Source organism: Petromyzon marinus, chromosome 70 (assembly GCF_048934315.1).
Source record: "Petromyzon marinus isolate PM22_M1 ecotype Great Lakes invasive population chromosome 70, UKy_Petmar_22M1.pri1.0, whole genome shotgun sequence".
NCBI lineage: Eukaryota > Metazoa > Chordata > Hyperoartia > Petromyzontiformes > Petromyzontidae > Petromyzon > Petromyzon marinus.
In genome coordinates this window covers 2,960,080-2,973,508 of record NC_133736.1, presented here as the reverse complement: position 1 = coordinate 2,973,508, position 13,429 = coordinate 2,960,080, and the positions used below count along the sequence as shown (strand labels likewise).

At 52.1% G+C, this 13,429-nt stretch overlaps 1 protein-coding gene across 1 annotated transcript; it reads right to left on the bottom strand.

The window, feature by feature from the left end:
- Window positions 1–3,178: 3,178 nt before the first annotated feature.
- LOC142906779 (murinoglobulin-1-like) lies at window positions 3,179–13,040 on the bottom strand. The gene is made up of 4 exons (XM_076055252.1): window positions 12,865–13,040; window positions 9,706–9,934; window positions 5,371–5,606; window positions 3,179–3,182 (listed from the first exon to the last, which is right to left on the bottom strand). Exons 1-4 carry the CDS (start codon window positions 12,939–12,941, stop codon window positions 3,179–3,181), a joined length of 546 nt encoding a protein of 181 aa, XP_075911367.1. The 5' UTR covers window positions 12,942–13,040.
- Window positions 13,041–13,429: the final 389 nt, after the last annotated feature.

Here is a 13,429-nt window from a genome sequence, read left to right as displayed (position 1 = left end):
TCTGTGGGTCTCTGTGCGAGTCTGTGGGTCTCTGTGTGAGTCTGTGGGTCTCTTTGTGAGTCCGTGGGTCTCTGTGTGAGTCTGTGGGTCTCTATGTGAGTCTGTGGATCTCTGTGCGAGTCTGTGGGTCTCTGTGTGAGTCTGTGGGTCTCTGTGTGAGTCTGTGGGTCTCTGTGTGAGTCTGTGGGTCTCTGTGTGAGTCTCTGTGTAAGTCTGTGGGTCTCTGTGTGAGTCTGTGGGTCTCTGTGTGAGTCTGTGGGTCTCTATGTGAGTCTGTGAGTCTCTGTGTGAGTCTCTGTGTGAGTCTATGGGTCTCTGTGTGAGTTTCTGTGTGAGTCTGTGGGTCTCTGTGTGAGTCTCTGTGTGAATCTATGGGTCTCTGTGTGAGTCTCTGTGTGAGTCTGTGGGTCTCTGTGTGAGTCTGTGGGTCTCTGTGTGAGTCTCTGTGTGAGTCTCTGTGTGAGTCTATGGGTCTCTGTGTGAGTCTCTGTGTGAGTCTATGGGTCTCTGTGTGAGTCTCTGTGTGAGTCTGTGGGTCTCTGTGTGAGTCTCTGTGTGAATCTATGGGTCTCTGTGTGAGTCTCTGTGTGAGTCTGTGGGTCTCTGTGTGAGTCTCTGTGTGAGTCTCTGTGTGAGTCTATGGGTCTCTGTGTGAGTCTCTGTGTGAGTCTATGGGTCTCTGTGTGAGTCTCTGTGTGAGTCTGTGGGTCTCTGTGTGAGTCTCTGTGTGAATCTATGGGTCTCTGTGTGAGTCTCTGTGTGAGTCTGTGGGTCTCTGTGTGAGTTTCTGTGTGAATCTATGGGTCTCTGTGTGAGTCTCTGTGTGAGTCTGTGGGTCTCTGTGTGAGTCTCTGTGTGAGTCTCTGTGTGAGTCTGTGGGTCTCTGTGTGAGTCTCTGTGTGAATCTATGGGTCTCTGTGTGAGTCTCTGTGTGAGTCTGTGGGTCTCTGTGCGATGTCTCTGTGACGACCTCGCGTGCCGACGCGACAATTTTTTCTTCGCGCACGCAAAAAATTCCAAAATGTCATCGACCCGCTGGACAGAGCACGTCCACGCCGTGTGGGGGGTTGTTTTTTTATCGCGAACCGAGCGTTCGTGAGACGGACCGGATAACCCCCCCGCCTCCCTGCCAGATCAAATGACGATGGTGACCCCCTTTGTACGCACATATGTGGGGGTAAGAGCCACTAAACTACTATACACTTCACTACCTTATTATACACTACACACTACACTACACTCTACAATACACTCCACTATAATACACTACACTATACACTACACTGCTAAACACTATGATACACTATAGCAGTATACACTACACTATACACTGCACTATACACTACACTATTATACACTACACTAGACACTAGACTAGACACATCACTATACACCACACTATTATATACTACACTATACACCACACTATTATCCACTACACTACACTATACACCACACTAGACTACACTATACACTGCACTATTACACAATACACTATACACTACACTAGACACTATACTATACACTACACTATTATCCACTACACTATACACTGCACTATACACTACACTATTATACACTACACTAGACTAGACAAATCATAATTCACACCACACTATTATATACTACACTATACCCCACACTATTATATACTACACTATACACCACACAATTATACACTACACTATACACTACACTAGACACTACACTATACACTACACTATATTACACCACACGATACACTGCACTATTATACACTATACACTACACTATACACCACACTATTATACACTATACACCACACTATTATATACTACACTATACACCACACTATTATATACTACACTATACAGCACACTATTATACACTACACTATACACTAAACTAGACACTATACACTACACTATACACTACACTATACACTACACTAGACACTACACTGTACCCCACACTATTATACACTACACTACTATACACTACACTACTATACACTACACTATTCTACACCACACTATACACTACACTAGACACTACACTATGCACTACACACACTATACACTACACTATACACTACACTATACACTACACTATACTACATACTACACTACACTATACACCACACTAGACACTACACTATACACTACACTAGTCACTACACTACACAGTACACTACTATACACTACACTACTATACTCTACACTACTATACACTACACTATACACCACACTATTATATACTACACTATACACCACACTATTATACACTACACTATACACCACACTATACACTACATTATACACTACACTAGACACTACACTAGACACTACACTAGACTATACACTACACTATACACTACACTTACACTACATTAGACACTACACTATACACTACACTGCTACACAATACACTATACACTACACTATACTATACACTACACTAGACACTACACTATACACCACACTAGACACTACACTATACACTACACTATACACTATACTATACACTACACTATACACCACACTATACACTACACTATACTACACCACACCATACACCACACTAGACACTACACTATACACTGCACTGCTACACAATACAATATACACTACACTATACTATACACTATACTAGACACTACACTATACACTACACTAGACACTACACTATACACAACACTAGACACTACACTACACTATACACTAAACTATACTATACACTACACTAGACACTACACACCACACTATACACTACACTATACACTGCACTATACACTACACTATACACTATACTACACCACACTATACACTACATTATACACCACACTATACACTACACTATACACTACACTATACACTGCACTGCTACACACTACACTATACACTACACTATACACTACACTATACACCACACTATACACTACACTATACACTACATTATACACTACACTATACACTACACTACTATACACTACACTATACACTACACTATACTACACCACACTACACAATACACTATACACCACACTATACACTATACTACACCACACTATACACTACATTATACACTACACTATACACTGCACTGCTACACACTACACGGTGGTGTAGGCGAGTCAGCGCTACGCTGCAAAACCCGGCGACCCGAGGTCGATTCCCGCTCGTGGCCATCACCGGTGACGTCATCTGCATCGGCACCCCGGGCCTCCCCGAGTGCGATGTGCAAAACAGCAGCGCCACGGGGGAGACAAAGGCGGCCGGGCGTGGTGTTGGCCACCCGCGGTTTAAGCAACCTCGGCCCTCTTCCTTCTCCTCCCCAACACTTAAACCCCCTTCCCCCCCCCCCCCATCAAATAAATAACGAATAGAACACTCGACATTCCTGTAAAGCTCTTCGACATAAGCGCTGCGTGTAAAAGCCTGGATAGGTTAATGTAAGGTGCTGCTACTCGCTAACTAACAGCACTTGCCCCGACAGTCTGTTAGAGGCTACACGGGGGATCTTTGTCTGTGTATAGGCGCTGCTGCTACTCGATAACAGCACTTGCCCCTACTGTCTGTTAGAGGCTATACGGGGGATCTTTGTCTGTGTATAGGCGCTGCTGCTACTCGCTAACGGCACTTGCCCCTACATCCTGTTAGAGGCTACACGGGGGATCTTTGTCTGTGTATAGGCGCTGCTGCTACTCGCTACTACTAACAGCACTTGCCCCCTGCAGCCTGCTAGAGGCTACACGGGGGATCTTTGTCTGTGTATAGGTGCTGCTGCTACTCGCTACTAACAGCACTTGCCCCTACAGTCTGTTAGAGGCTACACGGGGGATCTTTGTCTGTGTATAAGCGCTGCTACTCGCTACTACTGACAGCACTTGCCCCTGCAGTCTGTTAGAGGCTACACGGGGGATCTTTGTGTATAGGCGCTGCTACTCGCTAACAGCACTTGCCCCTACTGTCTGTTAGAGGCTACACGGGGGATCTTTGTCTGTGTATAGGCGCTGCTGCTACTCGCTAACGGCACTTGCCCCTGCAGCCTGTTAGAGGCTACACGGGGGATCTTTGTCTGTGTATAGGTGCTGCTGCTACTCGCTAACGGCACTTGCCCCTACAACCTGTTAGAGGCTACACGGGGGATCTTTGTCTGTGAATAGGTGCTGCTGCTACTCGCTAACGGCACTTGCCCCTGCAGCCTGTTAGAGGCTACACGGGGGATCTTTGTCTGTGTATAGGTGCTGCTGCTACTCGCTACTACTAACAGCACTTGCCCCTGCAGCCTGCTAGAGGCTACACGGGGGATCTTTGTCTGTGTATAGGTGCTGCTACTCGCTACTAACAGCACTTGCCCCGACAGTCTGTTAGAGGCTACACGGGGGATCTTTGTCTATGTATAGGTGCTGCTACTACTCGCTACTAACAGCACTTGCCCCTACAGTCTGTTAGAGGCTACACGGGGGATCTTTGTCTGTGTATAGGCGCTGCTGCTACTCGCTAACAACACTTGCCCCTACAGCCTGTTAGAGGCTACACGGGGGATCTTTGTCTGTGTATAGGTGCTGCTGCTACTCGCTAACAGCACTTGCCCCTACAGCCTGTTAGAGGCTACACGGGGGATCTTTGTCTGTGTATAGGTGCTGCTGATACTCGCTAACGGCACTTGCCCCTACTGTCTGTTAGAGGCTACACGGGGGATCTTTGTCTGTTTATAGGTGCTGCTGCTACTCGCTAACAGCACTTGCCCCGACAGTCTGTTAGAGGTTACACGGGGGATCTTTGTCTGTGTATAAGCGCTGCTACTCGCTACTGACAGCACTTGCCCCTGCAGTCTGTTAGAGGTTACACGGGCGATCTTTGTCTGTGTATAAGCGCTGCTACTCGCTAACAGCACTTGCCCCTACAGCCTGTTAAAGGCTACACGGGGGTTCTTTGTCTGTGTATAGGCGCTGCTGCTACTCGCTAACAGCACTTGCCCCTACAGCCTGTTAGAGGCTACACGGGGAATCTTTGTCTGTGTATAGGTGCTGCTGCTACTCGCTAACAGCACTTGCCCCGACAGCCTGTTAGAGGCTACACGGGGGATCTTTGTCTGTGTATAAGCGCTGCTACTCGCTACTACTGACAGCACTTGCCCCTGCAGTCTGTTAGAAGCTACACGGGGGATCTTTTTCCGTGTATAGGTGCTGCTGCTACTCGCTAACAACACTTGCCCCTACAGCCTGTTAGAGGCTACACGGGGGATCTTTGTCTGTGTATAGGTGCTGCTGCTACTCGCTAACGGCACTTGCCCCTACAGTCTGCTAGAGGCTACACGGGGGATCTTTGTCTTTGCACACACACACACACAGAAAGACAAAGCCCCCCCCCCCCGTATAGCCTGAACAGACTGTTGTGGAAAGGGTGGGTGGGGGTGGGTGGGTGTGGGAGTGGGGGTGGGGGTGGAGGGAGGCCTTCCCATTCACCGCTCTGGCCGGGCTTGTAGACGGGCTTGTCCGTCTGCACGAAGACGACGTTCTTGGCCCTCCTCACCACCACCGCGTGCTTCTTGCTGAAGTTCAGCCCCGCGCCGGCCACCCGCACCACGAGATCGGCTTTCGTCGTCCCCTGGACGTCGGGGACCTGCGACATTGTTCGCCGCGCGAGCCGGAGGGGTCGACGTCAACGGGGGTCGTCGTCATCACCGTCATAGTCGTCGTCAACGCCGTCATAGCCGTCGTCAAGCACGTGACCTGCTGACGATCTACTCATTGTTCCCGCTTGGCAATGCGGTCTCCTCGCCGTTTGGTGTGTGTGTGTGTACGTGCGTGTGTGTGTACGTGTGTGTGTACGTGTGCGTGTGTGTGTACGTGTGTGTGTACGTGTGCGTGTGTGTGTACGTGTGTGTGTACGTGTGTGTGTACGTGTGTATGTGTGTACGTGTGTGTGTACGTGTGTGTGTACGTGTGTGCGTGTGTGTGTACGTGTGTACGTGTGTGTGTACGTGTGTGTACGTGTGTGTGTGTACGTGTGTGTGTACGTGTGTACGTGTGTGTGTGTGTATGTGTGTGCGTGTGTGTGTACGTGTGTGTACGTGTGTACGTGTGAGCGTGTCGGTGGGGGAGCGGTAGTGTAGCGGCTAGCGCAACATCGGTCACGGAAATAATGAGGGAGTGAAGGAATAAGGCGAGAAAGGAAGGAAGCAGGGATGGATTGAGGGAAGTGTAGCCAGTGAGAACTCTCACCTGTGATGAATCGCACCGTGTGTAATTGTGCACTCTGTAGCATATGGGAAGCTAAGCCACCATTTTGCATAGCTACAGGAAGAATCCACGTGCGTTGTCTTATGATTATTAAGATCAGGAAATATGTTTCTCACTGGCAAAGATGTTCAATTAGGGGGATCCCCGTTTTGCAAGCATAGAGAAGGGAGGGCATGGCCGTGGCTGAGAAGACCCGAAGCTTCGTGTAGAGCGACATACCAGGTAGCTTCCACACAGCGTTACGCAACCGATTAAAAGATAACGCCGTTCGACTGATTCGGAGTGAGACCTCTGCTGTCAAACTGTAGCCGGTCATGAGCACACTGCCTAGGAATGGAAAACTCTCCACTCTCTCAACAAATGCCCCATCACCAATTGGGATTTGTGGAGGTGGAGTGTTTGATGTCACAAAATACCCAGGCAGGTGCTTAGTTTTGGTGGGGCTGATAGTAAGGCCCCACCTCTTAGTGGCACACTCCAGGTTCATCAGCAGCGCCTCAAATTCCTCCTCTATGTGAGCAGCAATCACCAGATCATCAGCATAAGTAACACGATTGACCAATAGGGAGCCATCCCTTGACTGCACCTGGGCATCGATCAGCGTCCCACTGTATCTGTACCAGGTGGAAAGTCCTGACGAACCATCTGGTCGAAAGAGATGTTAAATAATTTGGGAGCCAGAGGACATCCATATCACACCCTAAGGTTTTCAAGTTTCAAGTTTTCAAGTTTCATTTATTAGGTATAGCCCTGTAAGCCATGCGGCTCTTGAATCGGGTGCAACTGCAACAAACAAAATATGAACAGAGAAACATCTTAAAGCGAGGACGCGCAACAGAAACATCCTGGGATAGAGCAGCAAACCTTCCAGAAAGAAAACCCACCGGTGAACAGGGAATGGCTCCAACTCCCGGCCACGTAGTTTTACCCGGGCCTTGCCCACCATAATGAGGTTCCTTAATGATTTTGAGATCAGAGTCTGGATCGCCTTCTGTACTTCCTCAGTAGATGTACACTTCAGCCAAACTCAGCAGGATCATCCCCACTTTGCGCCATTATGTTTTCAGGAGGAGGGATTTCCCCTAATCCAAAGACTTCACAGAAATGCTCAGAAAATCTGCAAACCTGCTCCTGGGGGTCAGAGATTAGATCGCCCAATTTTTGTTCCGCTGATGGCGATGGAGTCAAAAAGTGATTTGTGATCGCGGGCTGCTGCGGCAAACTCCATCTCCTCAGCAACGCACGACCACCAGCCATCCTTGCAGCGCCAAGTGAAGGCTGTGGCAAACCTCCGCATTCTCCGATGTGGGATGCTGTAGACGTTGTGAGTGGGCCTGTCACTTTTTCTCAGCTAGCCGAAACACCTCCTACATCAGCCAGGGTCTCTGGGGAGGCTCAGACTGTGTACCCAAAGCAGCCATTGCAGCTGCACGAGTCACAGTCCTAAACCTTACCCCATTTCCTCTCGGCATCAGGAAGATGCCAACTCCAGCCGCAAGCGATGATTAAATTCCCACTTGCAACTTTCATCAGCGAGCTGAGACCAGGCTTCTGTGGGTTTGAATGGGGGTCCTGGGTGTACACCCACCACCGGAGTGTAAGAATGACAGGCGCGTCTTACATATGACAAGAGGATAGTCAGTGGGCAGATCAGCTCCACGGTAAGTTCTGGTGTCAAGGAAATTGGCACGCATGTGCTGTTCCGTCACTATGTAGTCCAGCAGATGTTCTTGCTTGGACCCGGAGTGCATCCATGATGTGTGGATGCGCCGATGCCAGAAGAAAGTGTTAGTAATTACAAGCCCATAGGCTGCATAGAAGTCTAGCAGCCTCCTACCGTTGTGATTGAGCTGATCTGGTCCATGCCTTCCAATCACTCCAGCCCAGGTGCCAGCAGCATGACCAACTCGGGCAATTGAAGTATCCCAACAAGATGACTCTATCCCGAGGGGCCACTTTAGCTAGCACCGGTGACAGAAAGTCATAGAAGACACCTGACTCATCCGCCTTGCCTGCATCCCTCCACGGATGTTCATCTTCGGTGGTGGCATAAGTAACAACCACCACCACTCCAGGGGCTTACAGCTTCCCACACCTCACTGCCATGTCCCCATGCCCCCTTCATTGTTTTTTTCAGAAGAAGAGCCGCTCCACTTTGTTTCATAGTCTCCTGCCCCGAGTGGAGGATTATCCACACATCATGTTGGCTGGAGCCAGAGCCGGTCCACCGGGCCTCCTGAATACCGGAGAGATCCAGGCGGTACCGGTCCAGCTCCCGACAGAGGAGTGGCAGCCTCTACCCCGCAGTGAGCGTTCGAACATTCCGCGTGGGCCACCCGCAATGGCTTTTTGCTGTTTCTGGAGGAACTCCAATGGTAAGGATTCAGTCTCCTGGCTCTGCCTCGTCGGATCTTCTTTACGAAAAGGTCAAAATGCAATGCTAAGCGGTATTCAAAAGTTGGGCGCACCACAAAAGCGCGTGAACCACGGATCGCCTCCCGGCGCGTTGCGTTGCGCTGTTCGTTGGGAAGGCAATGAAGAGCGCACAACGAGCTTACATTTAACTGCTGAGCTAATGGGGGGGTTGAGCCGGGCCCAGGCTTTTCCCGCACAGGTTACTTTGCCAATTCGCGTACAAGAAAGACCAACATGCTTTACACGTTTAGCGGTCGAAGTATTTCCATGGTTTTGAATATTGTTAACGCGTGAATTAGTTCATTATTAATTGCATAAGCACGTATTGTCGCGTTCACGTAGCATTAGCAGGAGCCGCGGGGAGGCGCTACGGATGTTTGATGTTACGTATTTAAACGTTTCCTGTTAAATGCCTGTTAAATAATAATCACGTTGAATGATGCTGAGTGCGATAAGCAGCTGCTAATCACGACAGAGACGTGGGGCTCACGTCAGGACCAAGACATACAGCTGTGGCGTTGTGACGTTGTCGGGTTATCTCCGATCGCTTTTGCAGATTTCACAATTGTCCCTTCCGACGAGGGCTTTTGAGAAGACGTGTTTGCCATTCCGCAGAACTCACAAACCCCCCCCTACCATCGTCAAGTCATCCCACGTCTCCCCGGAGGACATCGTCTCACAGCTCCATGATTTTATTGGTGTTGTCTAGAAGGCCGACCTGTTGCCCCCTCCGCCCACCCCCCGACCTCGTTGAAAGGATTAACGATGGGAGGAGAGGAAACAGGCAGCACCGTCTACAGAACGAATGAGGGAGGGAAGGAATGAACGAAGGAGAGAATGAAGGGGAAGGAATGAATGAATGAGGGAATGAAGGGGAAGGAAGGAAAGAATGAATGGGGGAAGGAATCAGGGAATCAGGGAGGGAAGGAGGAAGGGAAGGAGCGAAGGAATGAGGGATGGAAGGAGCGAAGGAATGAACAAATGAGAGAATGAAGGTGAAGGAAGGAATGAATGAGTGAAGGAATGAGGAAACGAAGGGGGCGTCGCAAGTGGGTTGTCCGCACCGTGAAGGAGAGGCAGCGGTGGAGGTCACCGCCGCTGGGATGGAGCACCACGCCCGCCTCCCCTTCTCCCACCACGGTGTGGTTCTGCGCCACGTGGCTGGTATCTTGCCAGTCCTTGTAGTGGAGCGTCGCTCGGAACGTCACCTCCCCGGGCACGCCCAGCAGCGAGAAGCAGAGCCGCTCCGCTGATAGCGCATGCAGCTCGGACGGCACGAACACCAGATAGTGCCTAGCACCACGCACACAGACACCAGCCAGTGCCTAGCGTCACTCACACAGACACCAGCTAGTGCCTAGTGTCACTCACACAGACAACATCTAGTGCCTAGCGTCACTCACACAGACACCAGCCAGTGCCTAGCGTCACTCTCACAGACACCAGCTAGTGCCTAGCGTCACTCACACAGACACCAGCTAGTGCCTAGTGTCACTCACACAGACAACAGCCAGTGCCTAGCGTCACTCTCACAGACACCAGCTGGTGCCTAGCGTCACTCACAGACACCAGGTAGTGCCTAGCGTCACTCACACGGACACCAGGTAGTGCCTAGCGCCACGCACACAGACAACAGCCAGTGCCTAGCGTCACTCTCACAGACACCAGCTGGTGCCTAGCGTCACTTTCACAGACACCAGCTGGTGCCTAGTGTCACTCACACAGACACCAGCTAGTGCCTAGCGTCACTCACACAGACACCAGCTAGTAACTAGCATCACTCACACAGACACCAGGTAGTGCCTAGGGTCACTCACACAGACACCAGCTAGTGCCTAGGGTCACTCACATAGACACCAGCTAGTGCCTAGCGCCACGCACACGGATAACAGCCAGTGCCTAGCGTCACTCACACAGACACCAGCTAGTGCCTAGTGCCACTCACATAGACACCAGCTAGTGCCTAGCATCACTCACACAGACAACAGGTAACAGCTAGTGCCTAGCGTCACTCTCACAGACACCAGCTGGTGCCTAGCGTCACTCTCACAGACACCAGCTAGTGCCTAGCGTCACTCACACAGACACCAGCTAGTGTCTAGCGTCACTCTCACAGACAACAGCTAGTGCCTAGCGTCACTCACACGGACAACAGCTAGTGCCTAGGGTCACTCACAAAGCCACCAGCTAATGCCTAGCGTTACTCTCACAGACACCAGCTAGTTCCTCGCGTCACTCTCACAGACACCAGCTGGTGCCTAGCGTCACTCAAATGGACACCGGCCACTCGCATGTACACCGCTTAGTGTCTAGCGCCACTTGCACGGACACCGGCCAATGCCTGGCTTCACTCGCACGGACCAACCATCGACGATTCACTTGTGCTATCGTATGTTGGGCTTCTTTCATACCATGCGTAGCCAGCTAAAACCTGAAATTGACGGTGACGTCACCAAGGGGCTTGTGCCAGGCTAGGTGCACGTTGAGTCCGCTGGCAGGAGGTCACAGGGCAGACCCAGCAGGTGCCACGGTGTCGATTGACTGAGATGAGTTGCCGATGCACCACCTGCGCCCCCTACCGTGCCAGGCTAGGTGCACCAGAAGGTCACGGGACAGACCCAGTAGGTGCCACGGGGCCGACTGAGATGAGTTGCCGATGCACCACCTGCGCCCCCTACCGTGCCAACCTGCTGTGCTTTATCCACCCGGCGCTCCACACTGCCCGCACAACACAAGGCAAAGATCCCCCGTATAGCCTGACCAGACGGTTGGGGCAAGTGCTGTTAGTGAGCACCTATGAAGGCCGACACGGCACACGAGGAGGTGGGTGGCCAGCACCACGCCCGGCCGCCTTTGTCTCCCCAGTGGCGATGTTTATACATTGCACCAGGTACTCATTTGAGGCTGAGTCGGGATAAAAATCGCCACTGGTGTTGGCCGTGAGCGGGAATCGAACTAGGGTCGCCAGGTTCATAGTGCAGCGTAGCGCTAACCGCTACGACACTACCGCTCCCCGTACAACACAAAACACACACAACAACAACAACCGCCATTCGCCACTAAGTGGCGGTGACGTCACCACGACGCTTGTGCCAGGCCATGTGCACCTTGAGGCCACGTGAAGTGTCGAACGCCCGCTGGCAGGAGGTCACGGGGCAGACCCCGGTGCCACGGGTCGACTGACTGAGATGACTGGCTGATGCACCACCTGTGCCCCCTACTGTGCCAACCTGCTGTGCTTTAGCCACCCGGCGCTCCGCTTGTTGTTGTGAGCGTCGCTCCTCTGCCCTCCGTTGTTGTTGGCGTGCGACTGCCTCCAACTGCCCAGTAGCATCCTTCACGAGCCTCCTCCACAGAGGCCGATCTTGACACCGCTGCTACCGGTCATCGGCAAGACCACTCAGCTCCACATCCTCCTGTACCACATCACTCCATCTCTTCTCTAGCCCGTGCCACGCCCGTTTAGCCCCCTCGATCCGGCCAAACAAAAGCTGTTTTGGCATGCGGTGGCTGGGCATGCGGGCTACATGACCCAGCCAACGCAGCCTTGCCTGCCAGAGGAGCTCACCGATGGGACCTTGCCCAGATCTTTCAAAGATTTGTGAGCTCCTCACACAATTCGGCCTAGTCAAACCCAGGATGGATCGTAGGCAGGCTAGCCTAAATATTTCTAACCGGCGAAGATGTTCCATTAGGGGGGTCCACGTTTCGTAAGCGTAGAGAAGGGAGGGAATGACCGTGGCCGAGAACACCTGAAGCTTAGTGCGGAGTGACAGACCAGGTAGCTTCCATAGAGCGTTATGCAACTGATGAAAAGATATTGCCGCTCGACTGATTCGGAGTGAGACCTCTGCTGTTAAACTGGAGCCGGTCATAAGCACACTGCCCAGGTATGGGAAACTCTCCACTGTCTCCACAACTGCCCCATCACCGATTGGGAGTTGTGGTGGTGGAGTGTCCAATAGTACAAAATACCCAGGCAGGTGCTTAGTTTTGGTGGGGCTGATGGTAAGGCCCCACCTCTTAGTAGCACGCTCCAGTCTCAGCAGCAGCAGCGTCTCCAACTCCTCCTCTGAGTGAGCAGCTATTACCAAATCATCGGCATGCATAACGTGGTTGAGCAATAGGGAGCCATCCCTTGACCGCACCCGGGCATCGATCACACACAGACACACACAGCTGGAGCAACTGCAGCAGCAGCCTCTGTCCATCCCCCGACTCACCCGGAGGTCTGCTCGTCCGCGCTCACGACAGCGGCCAGGGCACAGAGGAGGAGGAACGCGTGCCCGGCCATACCCATGGCTCTTGCGTGGGTGAGTGGGTTGGGTTGGGTGCGTGGGTGGTTGGGCGCGTGCCTCGTGTTGGGAGCACCGTCCGGTTGATCGGTCGAGACGTTAATTTGGGAGAGGTAGAGAGGCTTTTATATGTGGGGAGGGAGGGGGAAGGGAGGGAGGGAGGGGGGAGGGAGGAGGGAGAAGCGGGGAGGGTCTGGAGACGGGTGGGGCTGGGGTGGGGCTGGGGTGGGGGCGTGGTGATGCTGAGAGAGGGGTGGGGTTGGGGTGGGGTTGGGGTGGGGGCGTGGTAATGCTGAGAGAGGGGTGGGGCTGGGGTAGGGGGCGTGGTGATGCTGAGAGAGGGGTTGGGCTGGGGTGGGGGCGGTGTGATGCTGAGAGAGGGGTTGGGTTGGGGGCGTAGTGATGCTGAGAGAGGGGTGGGGCTGGGGTAGGGGGCGTGGTGATGCTGAGAGAGGGGTGGGGCTGGGGTAGGGGGCTTGGTGATGCTGAGAGA